A 16,923-nucleotide genomic window follows, 5' to 3' on the forward strand; every position below is an offset into this window, starting at 1 on the left:
CTTAGATGTCCGCAACAAGTATCCACGAACTAATGTAATGGGAGTCAACAGGATTTTTCAAAATTTTGCTGACCTTACTTGATTGAGGATAAGTAAATATTGATGAAGGGAAATTTTTCATTATATATGGGTTTTACGCAATGAGGATAAAATGATAGAATTATAGTTTTACTATTTACAATCTCTAATGAATTAATAGGTCTAGGCAATGATCACCAATGGTTGCTAGCATCATAAAAAGAAATAAGCTGATATGTGCATCCTGATGGAGGTACGCAGTACAAGCCATACGAGAGATCTATTGCTGCATCGTAAACCACCCCAAAGCTTAAAACAACAGCACTTACTTTGTTGATGAATCTAGTACGTGGGCAGGGCTGAGCCGGAGAGTTTGACTCTGTTCCACATGATGTTGGCCAGACCTGCTTAAAAGTTAGGGGCTGGAATCGTTCGAAGGCTTGTTCACTCCCCTGTTTGGCTATTGAAGTTGGCTCTCAGGGGAGGCCTTCTCTGCAGCTGTGATCAGAACACCTCCACAAGGCCCTCCCACGTAGCTACTTGACTTAGGAGCAGCATGGTGTCTGAGTTCCAAGGATGGGTCCAGATGGAGAGCCAGACAGAAGTTGTGTGACAGCATCACTTTGTGAGAAGCTAGTCACTAAGGTCAGTACATATTCAAATGGAGAAGAGTTCGATTCCTCCACCTTTTCATAAGAGAAGTGTCAAAAAATTTGTTAACATGTATGAAAACCATCAATACCACCCATGAAGAATTTTGTTGAAAATTGAACTTGAATTTGATGAAGTGTGTAGACCTAACTATCAGTTTATAAGATATATAGGAGGAGGAGGAGACGTGTTAAATAACAAGATAGAGGAACAATAAGTAAAATTCAGAATGTGGGAAGTTTCTACAGGATAAGTAACCTGGCTTCTTTAACAAATACATTGGAGAGAGAGAGACAGGCAGTGGGGGGTGGGGGGGGGAGGGGAATAAATCTATAAAGTAAAAAAAATCTAAAGAGATACATCAACAAATTGTAGTGTGTGGACATTTCTTGGATTGTGACTTTGAACAAACTGAAAAAAATTAGGGAAATTTGCACATTGCCTGGATATTTGATTTAATTAATGGATTATTACTTTTATGAGTTGTGGTATCAGAATGGTACGTGGTTATGTGTTTAGAAAGCCCTTATCTTTTAGAGATACATACTGTGGTATTTATAGATGTGGCATCTCAGATTTATTTCAAAATGCAGAATTGAAGGAGGAATATATATGAAACAAGAGTTGATTGGCAATGAAAGTGAGTGATGGATATATCGAGTCTACTATGGTCTGTTCTCTAGAAATGTTTGAGTTTTCTATAATAAAAGGTCTTTTAAGTCTTATAATGAAAACTAGAGTGCCTACGAATTTTGGGTTATTTCAAAATGCAGAACAAAACACACACACCAAAGTTTTATATCTCTTGGTATTAATTTTTAGTATGTAAAATTTGTCTGATTATAAGTTCCTTTACACATCTTGAGAGAGAAACTGCTTTATTTTAAATTTGATCACTTAAGTTAGAACTGAAATACTTTTTTTCATCAAGAAAACTCTTAGAGTCCCTTGGAGAGCCCTCATTTCTCCAGGCTCCCGGCTTGGGGTGTCCCCGTTCCCCTCAGTGGGACACCTGGCTCCCATCTTGGCCTTCCCTCCCTGGCTAGGGGATGGAGGCGATGGGCCTGGGATGGCCAAGCCTGGCCGGGTTGACCCTTGGACCTTGCAGAGCTTTAGAGGCCCTCCTGGTGATTCAGGAATCCTGGGTGTTGGTCCAGGCTCTGAGGTGTGAGGGATTCCTCCATGCCCCGCCCCACCATTTGAGTTCTGGGTAGGATGGCTACTATGGACATCAGGTTGGAGTGGGGCTTGTGCCCCCGTGCCTCAAGGTGGCCTAGAGACCTCCCAGGTGGAGGGCGAGAGGGGAGCTGGGGTGGAGAGAAACTCCAGTGGCAGGGGGCCTCCCCCAGCCCTGCGCTGCCCCACCTGGGGCTGTGAAGCCAGAAAAGGAGAAGCTGGAGTAAAATCCTGAAGAGTCCCAGGACATCAGAGCTCTGCAGAAAGACCTGTAATGTAATGAATGACTCGCCAAGCTCCTGAAACAGAAGAGGATCGCTCCGGGATGTATTTAGGCCGATGTGGGGTTCACCCTGAGGGTTCTCTTTGGGAAGGTGTTTAGCCAAATGACCGTCTGTTGTTTTGAGGCTCTGCAGCTCAGTTTTAAGAACTTGTAATCCGTGTCCTGTGCTGCAGAAGTAGGAGGACGAAGCTGACAATCATGAAAATCTGCAGGAGATAGGCAGAGCAGAGGCCCTTGTGCAGACTCCAAAGAGTAAGTGAACAAGTATGAAGAACTGAGGGACAGTCAACCTGGAGGACGTGCTCCTGCAGTTCCCGAAACCCACCCTGCGGCAGATGAGCCACACAGCCCAGCAGCTTGGGCTGGAGAGGGATGTGCTCCGAGTGTGTTTCTGCAACCCTCACCAGAAGGGCAAATGACCAAGCAGTGACTGTTCGCTGGGAGAAGATCCTGAGGCTGCTGGGTCCCCTTTCTCAGGGGCACCGGCATGCTTTCTTCTGGCACCAGGGCTACATTTTGGTACCCCAGGCTACAGGGGCCCTCACTTCACTACCCTGTACTCCTCATTTCCTTTCCCTCTATGTCTGTCACCACCCTGGGCTCTCGTATGCATTCAAACTGTGGTGCCTGCCCTTCCCAGAAATGGGGGTGGTGGGGGGACTAGGAAGATAACCCGGGGTTTGTACCAGGGCTTTGGGATTACATTCTACATTCACTGAGAATGGATTTGGGAACACAAAGGTTGTGTGGGTAGAGGGTTTGGGGGGGAACTGGTTGGAGGGAAGGTAAAGTTCAAGGATGCTCTTGTTTTTAATCCTCACATCACTCATCACTTTGTTCTTTTTTTTTTTTTTTTAGCATTTATATATTTTTGAGACACAGAGTGAGACAAAGCACAGGAGGGGCAGGGGTGTGGGGTCAGTACACAGAACCCAAAGCAGGCTCCAGGCTCTGAACTGTCAGCACAGAGCCCGACGTGGGGCTCGAACTCACCGACCGTGAGATCATGACCTGAGCCGAAGTCAGATGCTTAAACTGACTGAACCACCCAGGCACCCCTCTCATCACTTTGTTTTTAAAGAAGTCTGGGATACAGTTTAAAAAAAAAATTTTTTTTTGGCAATATTGTCTAAATTTCATCATGGAATATGTTACTATGACTTTCTCTTTGGTTTTATCTATACCAGAGTTCCACTCTCACTTATTTCTATTTCCTTCCCATTTCCTGGCCAGATTTGGAAATTACTTCTCTTGGACTTCCATTTTCTGATAATAACATAAGTTATCCTCAGTCCCTATTTAGTGTGAATTTTTTCCCTTTTATTTGCTTATCAGATATTTGGCTTGAACTAATCTATAAACTTCTACAGTTTTAATTCTTTTTTTTTTAATTTTTATTTATTTTAGAGACAGAGAGACAGAGCACAAGCAGGGTCAGGGCAGAGCGAGAGGGAGACAGAATCTGAAACAGGCTCCAGGCTCTGAGCTGTCAGTGCGGAGCCCGATGCGGGACTTGAACTCACGAACCGCGAGATAATGACCTGAGCTGAAGCTGGATGCTCAACCGACTGAGCCACCCAGGCGCCCCTACAGTTTTAAATCTTAAGTTGTTTTTTCTACCTCATCTTTACTGAAGTTACTACCATTTCCTTTTTTTTTCCATGATAAAAGGCCCACCTTGAGCCTGTATTCTATGATTTTTATTATTGTTTCAAAAGTAAATTTGCCTTTCCAATGATATTTGGGTTAGAATGGTATTCAAATTGCTTTCCTATCCTGATCAACACCAGGTGGCATGGGGTAAAAGAAAGCATAGAAGTGTAATGAATGGCAGGGAAGCTATTTTGAAACTTAAACCATATCATCAAAAACTGATTATTACTATTCCTAGAAAAGCTACTCACTGTACTTTTCTCCCTCTTATTTCTGATTCCTATAGATGGTATGTTATGTTTTCTGGTTTGAAGCCTGACAATAAAACAATCAAATATTTGTTGTGGGAAATATATTACTATTCAGGTGTATTCATCAGCCTTTTGAGCTAGGTTCTTCTTGGTAACTCTGAACTCAGGAATTTTACCTAAATGTGTTTATTTGGCCTATTTATAATTGAGGAGTGAAGCGGATGGAAAGTACTGCTCCCCTAACTGCCCAGTAATGTGGGGGCAGGTATTAATCATGGTGTCTCAGAATCCTTACCTGTGACCTTCTGAGTTAGACTAGATAATCTCCAAAGACTTATTGAGCTTAAATCTTCTCTGAATAGAAGTTCTTTTTCGAACTTCTTAAATAGCGTAAACTTTTATATCTTTTAAAAAACTTTTCTGTATCTCTCTACGTTACTTATTTGGTGCTATGAAACCATCAGAATTTAGAGAACAAGTCACACTTTTCTGAAAAAGAGGGTATCGCGAAACTTCATAAATTGGCACTTTAGGATTGTAGATCGTGTGCTGTTGCGTAGATATGCTGTGTCTGCCTAATACACATTTTTAGTTGATTGGGTATTTGCTAAAAGTGGGTAATTTAAATTATCTACCTGCAATTTAATTCTTGTAGCTCTCTTGTTTTTAATCTTGCAAGTGGTTAGTATGCATTTAAATGAAACTATGAATCGGTATGTAATATAATTTACATTTTTAGTAGTTAGGTATTAAACTCTTACTATATAGTTCATAGGTATTTGTTGTTACAAAGTGAGTTTTTAGTACTTTCTTGCACAATCACTTCAGATTGCATCAGCTACACAGAATGTGGTTGTGCCATTGTGTATGGTAAATTTCCAAAGATGAGTTAAGGGAGGGGACATGCAAAATTGGGAAGCCATATGATCTAAATCATGGGGCAGGAAGCCTTCTTTGAAGACATGGCTAGGATGGTAACTAGGCTTACTGTGGTGATCATTTCACAGTATATATAAATACTGTATCATTATGTTTTACACCTGAAACTAATATAATGTTGTATGTCAATTATACCTGAAATTAAAAAACAAAGACAGGGCAGATTTAAGTCCTCTAATGAGGAAGAAGGGGAAATAATTTCACTTCTCAGAAGGATTAATCCGTTTTTACCTTAGTGACTAAGTTTTCCCTAGAAATTTCTCTTTAGCAGTTTATTTTAACTACTTACATGTCTTTCATCCTGATTACTTTAATTGGGGATATTTGACTTCTGTCCCACAGAAGTCATTTAAAAAGTGCTTGTGTTTCTTTCCTACATCAGTGCATTTGACACCTTTCTGGAACCCCTGTGGCTTTTATGAAACAACATTCTTGCCCTGAATCTACTTTCAGGTTAAGTTTTCTCTTCTTTAGGAGCTAAGGTCACTTGCACCTAGTCACACTTCCTTGCCTGAGTAGGCACTGTCCAGAGGGGTCATCAAATTCAGATTTAGGCAGGGATGTGAGGTAATCTTGCTCCCCCCTGTGGGTTTGTTTTATTACTGGCATCCAAAAAAGAGGCTTCCTTTCTGCAAGAAAGAAAACCAAATATATGTGTCTGGGGACAATTGCACATCAAAGGGAATTTCAAGCAAAAGTCACACAAATGGATGAAGATAAGACAGGCTTTAATTTATTATAAAAACTAGGACCGGAAATGAGATGCTTCACAAACCACTAGTAGAGTTAACCCAGGAACCCAGCCTGGACTGGGGAGAAAGTTGTAACTCTCACAGGGAGGCAGAAAAGGATCAGGATGAAGCATAAAACAGCTGAAGTCTCCTGGAAAAGGCAGTAAGCCATTATAATATGAAGTCAAACAACCAGTTCTGCTCTTTAGAGGAGGCATTAAGGAGTATTTTTCTGTCTTGATGATGCCCTGTGCCTCCATATCTTGGGTACTCTTCCTCTTCAGCCTCTTTCCTGTCCCTCTTCTGCCCTAGTTCCAAAGCCACCTAATTCACTTCTTTATCACCTGAAGTACCAGTACTCAGAGACTAATGATCACCTCTATTCCTGCACATTTACTGCTTGCCAGGCACTGTTCCTGGTGCTTTAATATTATCTCATCGTGGTCACAAGATCAGCATTATTATCCCCACTTAATAGGTGAGGCAGTTAAGCAATCACTTACTCAAGATTATATACGTAGTAGTTATGCAACCTGAATTTGAACGCAGGCTTTTCTTCTCAGGTTTGTTATTTCTCCCCTTCACTTCATTATAATGCCCTCTTGTTCCTTCCTGTAATCTCTCCTCCTTCAAGGCTTATTCCCACTTAAAGTTACTCAGATACTGTTTTCTTTGTTACTTAAATATTGAGAAATGTAGAGTCACTGGGTTGTTTGTCTTCGTTTGTAAATTCAGCATTCAGAGCTCTTTCCGGACCTGCCCACCTCTTCTTCTGTCTTGTTGTCCTTCTCTCAGCTGGCAGTGCTTCATGGAAGTACTTTTCTTTCTCATTACTGATTACCATACTGTGCTGTACACGTGGAATACTCACTGCTTTGTGTGCCTTCATCTGTCCTTCTGATCTGCTTCTCTTTCCCACTGATAGTCCATCTCCTCCTCTCCTACAAATCTTTGTTCAAATCTTTTGTGCTTGAACCTATTTGACTGTTAACTCCTAGGTGATGTAATTTCTTCCCTTATATATTCATTGTGTATTATTGCTATGTATTTGTTCTTTGGAGTGTGCGGTTGTATATTCTTTCATTAAAAACAACAGTGTAAGCTCCTTTCAAGTGGATACTGTGCCCTTTTTCTGTTTGACATTACCTCAGAGCACCTGGCAGAGGTTTTGATCCAGAGAACATTTAAACAATACTGACTGACTTGTTCCATTTGAAGTCTACATTTTAATCAGACAAAACTAACAGGGTGGTCATGTATAATAATTTAAATCCTGATATTTGCATTAAAAAAAAGATACTGATTTCTTCAAAAAGCTGATACATCCAAAATTACATTCTAGTCCTAAAAACCAAATGGGCCCAAAGGCTAGGATTCATTTTGCTTAAGAACTGTTGTATCCACTGTGTGAGGACTTGAAGCATATGGAGACATTTGAAATATTTAGGTGTTGAAAGGTATCGTTTCCCTCTGTATCATTTCTCATCCTTTGTTCCTTAACATTGTCAGTCTCACCAGTGGCGTAAGTTAGTTGCATGGCAAATACACGCTTGTACTAACACATAAAGTAACCCTTGATGCCTCTTAGAGATGAGAGTTTGAGGGTATTTCTTGGAGTTGTGCTAGTCAGTTTTAATCCTGTGTTTTCTTTCTTCAGGTTTCCTGAAATGCAGTTTTTCCAACAAGAAAATGTGAGAAAAATTCTTACAGATGTTCTTTTCTGTTATGCTAGAGAAAACGAGCAGTTGCTTTATAAACAGGTAATGAAAATATCGTACAGGTGGCATCCATTGACTCAAAATTTTCTATACAGCTTGACAAATGATAGAGCAATAATGTAGCCTTTATTGTATCCAAAGTTGTATCATAATAGTAAAGCAATCAGAGAGCTGCTTGTCAGCTGCATGGTGAGAAAAGTAAGCTCATTGAAGCACATATGCTTCTTCCTTATTATAAGACATTCCACCAAATTGTCTTCTGTAAGGCGTTCAATCTTTTCTTTCAACTTTTGGGAGTTTGTTTATAAACAGCACCTTTGAAGCCAATCTAGTAATAAAACTTTTCAGAATTGTATATATAAATAGTGTTTATAAATATGTGACCTGCTGTGTAAAAAATAATCAAGTGTCCCTCCACTCTTTAAAAGTTACTGGTAATACGACTTCAGAAAGTTCCTGTAAATTTTTGGAAATTTATGATACTCTTTGTTATCCAGGTATCTGATTCATCCCCCATTACTAAAAGACAGAAGATTATGGGTTATGTTTTGCTCTCACTGAAATGTGAATTAGTTATTTAATATATAAAGAAGTATCTAGGTTTGTACTTAAGCTGATGGTGTTCCAATAAAAATACACGAAGTTGGATATTTTTATGTATTCTCAAAATGTATAGTAAGTGGGAAGTCAAACCAAATTAATAAATTCTCTAGCAGTCAAAAGTTATGATGTATGTTCAACTGATAATCACTTAACTTTAGTGTAATAAAACAGAAAACACTGTATGATTAGAGTAATGTATCTATTTAAATTTTTTTTTTTAATGTTTATTTTTAAGAGGGAGAGACAGGGCACAAACAGGGGAGAGGCAGAGACAGAGGGAGACACAGAATCCGAAACAGGCTCCAGGCTCTGAGCTGTCAACACAGAGCTCGATGAGGGGCTCGAACCCACAAACTATGATGAGATCATGACCTGAGCCAGAGTCGGATGCCTAACTGACTGAGCCGCCCAGGTGCCCCTAAATATTTTTTTAAATTTATTTATTTAAGTAGTCTCTACACCCAGTGTGGGGCTGGAATTCACAACAGCGAGATCAAGTGCTGCATGCTCTTCTGACTGAGCCTGTCAGGCTCCCCTAGAACAATGTATTTAATTTGAAATAAACTTGATCAGTTTAAAGATAATAAACTAAATCATATTACAGTGGTCCTAAATAATGTATTTGTTGTTATATACATAGAAGACCCAAGGGAACTAATTGTATCTTGCTTTTAATGTTAGTAATATGCCTTTATATTAATTACATGGTGATAATCAGCTTTTAGAATGGGAAATGGAAAAAATATATCTCACTTATAATGGCAACCAAAACTTGAAAGTGTCTTGAAATAAATATAGCAATGTAGGTATAAAAGCTATATGAAGAAAATTATAATATTATTGAAGGATATAAAGCAGGGGTTGAATAAATAGAAAAGTGATAGCATGTTTGTGGATGAGAACACATCAAATAAAATGAGTATTACTTCTTCCCAAATTAATATATAAATATATTAGCATTCCAATTATAATCTAAGAGATGAACTTTTTAAAAACTGGACACAGTTATTTTAAATTTAGTGCACAAAAGCTTTACAGTAATTAATGGAAATAATATAGTTTAGTGGTTAAGAGCATTGGGTGTGGGCTTATATCTGTTATTTGAATCTCAGTTCAACCAACCATTTACTAGCTACATAATCCTAGACATTTTACTTAAATTTTCTAAATCTTTGTTCTGTTAGCAGTAAGATGAGGGCAATGACAGTATTGATTTTGTAGAGTTAAAAACACATAGTGCTCACTAAGGGTTCTTGTTTGTAGTTGGGGTGGTTATTACTATTACTATCATTGTTAAATATGTTGGAGTTGCCACAGAATTTAGGGGAAGGGGAGAATGGTAAAGGCATTTGGCAAAGAATGGCAATTATTCTGTAAATATGCTGTGATCAAGCCAGTATAACAACAGTGTGGGAGTCAACAGAGATCAGTGGAATAAACTAAGAACAGGTCCAGTTACATATGGATTCTTTTTTTTTTTTTTTTTTTTAGTGTGTTTATTTAGAGAGAGAGAAAGCGAGTGGGAGAGAGGGAAGGGGACAGAGAGAGAGAGAGAGAGAGAGAGAGAGAGAGAGAATCCCAAGTAACCTCCATGCTGTCAGCATAGAGCCTGATGTGGGATACAAAGTTCAAAGACCAAAAACCAATCAACCAACCAACCAACCAACCAACCAACCAAAAAGGAGACTACGAGAAAATAAGTATCAATGTAGGATTTTTGGAAGCAAATAACTGAAAACCTCATTCAGAATAACTTCAAGTCTAAGGATGTTATTAACACACTTTGCAAGAAGTCTAGGGGCAAAATGGTCTGTAGCATTAGTTCAGTAGTTCAGACTCCTCATCAATGATCCAGGTTTCTTTCTGTTTTTCTGTTCTCTCCTCATTGTGTTGGCTTTTGTCATCAAGTGTATCTCTTCATTGTGCCCTTTCTTCTTTCCAATATTTGAAAATACTGCACAGTAAAGGATTTGATGACAGTGAACCAAGTCATAATAAAATCACCCCAAGTTGTACATTTGTTTCTCATTTTTCTTTTCTTTAGTGGAAGAAAAAAGTCAACTAAGGAAGTGTTGTAATAATGAAAACAAGTTCCACAGACAAGGAACAAAACATAATAACTGCACTCAGGCATTTATGATGTATGTGGCCCACTGCATTTGTAAGGAAAACTAAACAAGAATATGGAAGATCAGATTCTGGATAATTTAGACAAAATCAATCAATTACTGAATAAGAAAGTATTATTAACCTACTCTTGGGAGTCACTTAGTAAGATTTAATTACTCCCTGTACATGTTTAAAGTCCTATAGATTCTTTACATAGAAATAATACTTTGCTAAAGAAGGACTGAATATTTAGCCAGATCAAATTTAAGAAAAAAACCTTGAGTTTCATCACAAGCTGTTAAAGCTATTATTTTGTACTAGGTGACACCCCGTTTAACATCGACCATATTGTTAATAGTTATGGGATTTTATTGAATTAATGAGACTGTTATCATGTAGTAGAATGTCTTGCTGAGTTAATTGAAACTGCAGAGATTATATAAATGGTATTAATGAACTTTGACTGCCTGATGCCTCAGCTTTAATAAAGACTGCTTGGTGGGCTAAATGAACACAGGCAGATAAAAGAACAGGTTCAATTTTGTGAGCCTACAGGCTGTTGATGAAGAAAACTTCGTTACCTTTATGTTCAACTGGCATGAGTTTGGAGTGCAGTGACTACTAACAATCCAGCAGGGATAAAGACTTTAAGCAAGCAGAAATGCTGATGGTATAGATGAAAGCAAAATACACATTTTGGGAACCAATAAGTATACTAGACAATACATTGTGTTTTATTATGCTTTGTCAAATTAGAGCATATTGAATTTATGATCATTCTTTCTAGATAGTTCTCTTTTCCTTTAAAGATGCCTATACACTTGCCAGTTGTAATTATTAATCAGGTTTTACTAGTCTAGAATTAAGAGTAAAACCAACAATCTCTTCAAGTCTATTTGAGAAAATACCCCCAGTTTAGTTAGAAGTCAACAGTGAATTTGTAAAAGGTTGTCCTAATGATATTCAGGGAACTCTTAATTTCCGTTATACAAAGAGCACCCTTATTGATTTGATATATGGTTTAATGTTCTCCTTTTTTTCATTTCTAATATTGTAGTTCAACTTTTACCAGTACATTGCTATATGGAGAGGTAGATATTTAATCAGCCAGTCACCATCCAGTGAATACCTTCTATGTGGTGAGCCTGTAGCAGGAGCTAGATTTTTGTATCTACACATAGATATCATTTATCACAGTTTATAATTATATAGTCATTTCTGTGCTTATTTTATTATTGTGTGTCTTGCTGTCTGGACTGCAAGCTCCATAATGGTTAGGAACTTGCCCACTTCATTTACGTTTGTGTTCTCATCATTATCATAGGTAGCTAATAATTAGTTAATTTTTAGAGAGAGGGAGAGAGAGAGAAAGCACGAGTGGGGGGCGGGCAGAGGAAGGGGAGAGAGAATCTTAAGCAGGCTCCACACCCAGCATGGAGCTGGACTCAGGGCTCGATCTCATGACTCTGAGACCATGACCTGAGCCAAAATCAAGAGCCCAGTGCTCAACCGACGGGGCCACCCAGGCACCCCTGTTTTTGAAATATGAATTTGGAAGGTGAATGATGCATGGGCAAATGGAGACTCTGTATAGTGTCACAGAAACCAGAAGGAAGAGAAAAATTTAAAGAGGATTGGAAGATGCATTTAGGCAAAAACTCATTCTTGTTAAACCAGCCATTAGAGAATACATTGAGAGGGAAAAGACCCAATCAGAAGATCACCGCCACCATCAGCAACGACAAAAACCTAGTGAGAAACTAAGCAGTTTTACCAACTTTTGGGCTAGAAAATGTGTTGTTCTTTAAAATACCTATTTTCTTCAAGTTAATGTTAATGCAATGCCAATAAAAATTGCAGTATTTTGTTTAGCATTTTATTTAAATGATACTTCAGCTTACCTTCTAATTAGAATAGACAAGATAATTTTGAGAAAAAGAATAGAAAATAGGGCAGACTAGAATATTTTGCAGCTCAAGTCATTAAAATAGTAAAGTTCTTGTCAATAATGAACAAACCAATGGAATGCTAGTAAAAGCTGAGAAAAAACAAGCTCTAGCAATTCAGTGTATGGTAAAGATGACATTTCAAAACTCTTGGGAGAAGATGGGTTATTCAAGAATTAGTTGAACTCTTGCAGAGAAAAATACCGATTTATTCTTCAGGGCAAAAATAAATACCGGATGGGTAGAGAATTAGCTGTGAAAAAGAACACTACATACTCACCTAACCTCTATATAAGGAAGGTCTTTTTAGGCATGGAAGCAAAACAAGAAGCCATGAAGGATGATGTCTTGATTTGACAGTTTTAAAGAATACAGCTTCACTGTGACATAAGATACCATCAAGATTAGAAGACAAATGATGAATGTGGACAAGCATATGTAACAAAAATGACTACAGGTTCCTATCCTGAGTTGGTGAAGAACTATAACAAATCATCAGGAAAAAGGAAACACTTCATTAGGAGAAAATGGGCAATTCATTAAATAAAAATGGTCAATAAAATTTTTTGTCAGTCTCACTAGCATTTAAATAAGGTAAACCATTTGACTATGAAGTTTTAAAGGATTAAAATAAAACAAAACACTACAAGTTAGGATGTATGAAGTGGCAACTTTTATGCCCTAAAGTGAGGGAGTTCTTTCTGAAGGGCAGCTTAATTGTGTATATATCAGAGACTTTAACAAATGTCTTTACTCACTTACCCAGAAATTCTACTTCTAGGGACTTTATCCTAAGTTAATGATCAGAAATAGGCAAAAAGATTACCATAAGGATATCTAGCATAGTTTTTAATTTCTTTTTTTTGGTTCCTTCCTTCCTTTCTTCCTTCCTTCCTTCCTTCCTTCCTTCCTTCCTTCCTTCCTTCCTTCCTTCTTGTCTTTTTCTCTTTTTTTTTTTTCCTTTTCTATAGGTACAGTAAATACAAGTACTATAGTAAGTAGCTTGTACTTTGATGATTAAATTATGGCACTTGGTGTTTGGAATACTTTGAGATTATTCCAGGAGAATAAACACCTCATGATGATTTTAAAGCATACTCAGCAGCACTTAATTCCATTTTTTTCTGGATCTCTACCATGCTCTTCTAAGGGATCATCAAATAGTCATTTAAAGTTTTGTTTATTAAGGACGTGGTTAATTAAAAAGATTGAAGTGGTGTGTGGTAATTTGTCTTAATCACAAGTAACTATTCAATGTATCAGAGATTATTTTGCACAAATGTCATAAAGCCCTAATTCCAGGCTAGTGATAACTTATGAATGAACTCTGATAGAGTTCACTTTCATCTTATTTTGTGCTGACCACTAGCTTTCTAAGAATAGCCTGGTGCTTCTAGGATGTACAGAGGGTTGTGCGACTGCCCTTCCATCATGGGAAGTCTCTGCTTCCGCCAGTGAAACTCTTCTCTTTGCTTCCATATTTTATTTTTATTTCCTTTGAAGGTGGTGTTTTGTCTTATTTTTTTAAATAAAAGATCATCCATAATTATTAAGCAAAAGGAAAGTGATAGTTTACTCATTTTAAGAGGCAGAAAAGAATATAGTCTACTTTTAACTTGTTAAATATGTTTTCTGATGCTTAAGGGGGGGGAATGTTTCATTTAAAAGGCAAATTATTTACCTTTTCCACAATAAAGGATAAATAATGAATTTTTAGAGATAGCTTAGTAACTAATATGCTTTTTTGTTTCTGTGCCTATTCGTGTAATTCATGGGTAACACCAATATAAGGAAAAAGAAAATACAATTGGTGAACTCACTAAATAAATTGAACAGTAACCTTATAGTTGAAGTAGACAGGAAAGAAATTATGGTCGTTTTCAGATTAAACATGTTGAAAATCATACTTCGAAAACTTTGTTTGCTGTCATACCTGCTAGAGATTGTTTCTTTTATTATCCAGCATTTCCAGCTAGCTGACTTCAGCTCTTCCTAAATCTACAGACATCCTAATTTTGAGCCATTATGTAATGAAAACACTGGATATAATTTCTTTAGGTCTACAGTTCTCAGTTGCCCTTCTTACTGCAGATCTTTACACTGTAGCTCATGATTATAATTTGCATAAATGAAATTCATATTTATGAGTACAGATCCTGAAGCAACTGACAGGTGCAAGGTTGTCTGCCATGCCAATTTATTGTTTGTTGTGTCATTTAAACGAGAACTGTTCTCCATGTTTTAAAGAAGAAGAATTTGTGCTGTGGTTGAATTGGAATCAAATTCTAAAAGTAAATAAAATCTCATTTTGTAGCTTTTCATTTTATGCATTTCTCTAAAATATGGAAATGTTGGTAGTAAGGATCAGTCGAAGAAGCATTTCACTGAGCCTATTCTGTCCACTGGTGGACCCTCAGCATCTTCCCCCTCTCATTTGTCTTGCTCTTACGTTTCAGGGCATGCACGAGCTCTTAGCACCTATAGTCTTTATCCTCCACTGTGACCACCAAGCTTTTCTTCATGCCAGTGAGTCTGCCCAACCAAGGCAAGTTTTTATATGAGCTCCATCTGTTTTTTAAGCCTTGCGGTAATCATCTTAACCTCAGAATCTTTTACGTTGAAGGTACTTTTATAAATTGTAAACATTTGGTTGTGTTTCATGTGGCTGATTATTAATTCCACTTAGTAGTTGTAGTCCTATGGGCAAATTTGTAATTGTAATAGTATTTGCAAGTCACAGATCTGTGCCACAGGAAGACATTTAAGTAGCGGATCGAGAAGAAGAAATTTTGGTGTAATGGCAAAGTGCTATTGACTAACAGTATTCGTATGTACCATCCTCTAATGAACCATTCTTTCACTACAAGCTTCACAAGCTTTAACTTGATCTGAGATCCTTTCTCCTCACCAGATTTGACTGAGTTCAGGTCACAAATAGGAGACCAGTACTCCAAAGAACCCCAGTCTATAAATAAACAAAAATGGTTTGTCATGTTTTTGAGATACATTAATGTATTCTTTCTAGCAAATAACTTTAGTAATTGTATTTAACCTGGGCTAATTGTTAGAATTTGTTTTCTAACTTTAAATGCCCTAACTGATGGCCCAGAGAAGTAGCCAGGAAGTATCTTGGGAATGGAAGCTGTGAGATTATAAACTTTTGTCAGAAGGATTCCATAGGCTGACCCATCCATATGCAGAACAGAAAAAATTAACACATAACATCTTATGTGTTTATCTGTATGATTTCTATTAATTAAATATAGCCATCCATTTTGCTCACATAAATTAGAGTCTTTGTTAAATTAACTTTTGTTTACTGTATTATAGATTAGTATTTTCTAGTTCATTTTGAGTTTCTCTAATTTTACTGAGTTTATTGGATCTGACTAGAGCAACTTGTATCTTAATTACCCTTTATTCAGTTATTCTAAAGTATGATATGGATGAAGTTAGTATTGTGATCCTATTTTCATGCCAGTTTTTATCTTTTTCAAAATGTGTACATACATCATACTCCACAGGAAAGTATAGATGATTGAAAATTACTTTTAAATAATTTGGACATGCTGCTTTAGCAGTTTCAAGCCATTGAAAGGTAAAAGCAACACTAAAATTTGAAAGAGGTACTGTCACTGATTAATGGGTATTAAAATATAATAAAAATAGAAGCCGTTAAAAGAAAAAAATGTTTTCATATGGTATATTTGACCAGTAAGTAAATATTTGTTTTGTTTTGTTTTGTTTTGTTTTGTTTTAGAAAAACAAAATAGATTGTGAAGTAACCAATTTATTCTAGATCAGACACATTCAAGGAATATATTGTCACATTTTGTATTTTCTTATTTGTAGCAATTAGTTATTTCATTGTGGTACAGACAAGGTACCTAGTTTGTTTTTGATCTTTCTAGAAAGAGAAGATTTCATTTGTTAATGGAATTGATTTTTTTTATTTAGAAAGGATGATTTTTTTCATATACACATTATACGAAAGTTGGCTTATGAGTATAGAATAAGGTAACCTCTGCAGCATCCCCTTCTATTAAAGACATTATACATTTTGATTATTTGTATTGCTTTTTCAAGTGAGGAGATGAAAACTCTCTTGAACCCTGAGTATCTGGAACATGATGCCTAGTAAGTACAAAAGCTTTCTATTATGTTACTTTTTTTACCCCATTTCTACTTTAATAAGGGTTTAACGTTAACACTATATTATTTTTCTAATTTTTAGTGCAATGTTCTCACAACTTATGGAAACTGCTGAACCTTGGTTTTCTACTTTTGAGCATGATGGTCAAAAGGTAAATATTATAGTACAGATATTTTCAATATATTTGGGGGGGAAACAAATGATTTCAGTAAGTAGTAGCATCTAATCAGAGAAGCAAAGCCATTATTACTACTATAAAAAACCAAAAATTTGAAAAGACTTACAGAATAAGATTGAATTGGGAATCTAAACCATGTTGCTAGTAATATTGGCAGATGTACAATGGTAGTATAAGAAATTGCATATAAATAGAAAATTTATTTTATATGTATATGTATTATCCATGCAATAGATCTTCTTTAAAAATTATTGTAAATTTTAAATGAAGTGCATTTATCTACTTGATCTGTTGTTGTCCTAGTGAGTTGATAGACAGACATGTTGTTACTGAAGTGCATAGATTAACTTTGTACCAGATAGGTTGTCTTATTTTTACTAATGCATCACTATTGAATTTATACATTTAGCATCAATACCATTTATCCTTACTCTCTCTTATTCTTTTTAACTATAAATTTTATTGTGTGATGTAACTGATATACCATAACATTCTCCTTTTTAAAGTGTACAAT

At 36.7% G+C, this 16,923-nt stretch overlaps 1 protein-coding gene and 1 pseudogene across 10 annotated transcripts in view; both read left to right on the top strand.

Annotated features, from left to right (window-relative positions):
- Positions 1-16,923, top strand: part of TBC1D5 (TBC1 domain family member 5) — a 544,621-nt gene that overhangs the window by 314,745 nt on the left and 212,953 nt on the right. For all 10 annotated transcript variants that reach the window (XM_040480115.1, XM_040480107.1, XM_040480108.1 and 7 more), the window contains 4 exons: positions 7,360-7,462; positions 14,535-14,623; positions 16,165-16,215; positions 16,313-16,382. In XM_040480115.1, coding sequence (XP_040336049.1) covers positions 7,360-7,462; positions 14,535-14,623; positions 16,165-16,215; positions 16,313-16,382 — 313 coding nt within the window. The remainder of the gene's footprint in view (positions 1-7,359; positions 7,463-14,534; positions 14,624-16,164; positions 16,216-16,312; positions 16,383-16,923) is intronic.
- Positions 1,027-2,792, top strand: LOC121033387 (POU domain, class 5, transcription factor 1-like; annotated as a pseudogene).

Source organism: Herpailurus yagouaroundi, unplaced genomic scaffold (assembly GCF_014898765.1).
Source record: "Herpailurus yagouaroundi ecotype Mexico unplaced genomic scaffold, PumYag 159, whole genome shotgun sequence".
Lineage (NCBI taxonomy): Eukaryota > Metazoa > Chordata > Mammalia > Carnivora > Felidae > Herpailurus > Herpailurus yagouaroundi.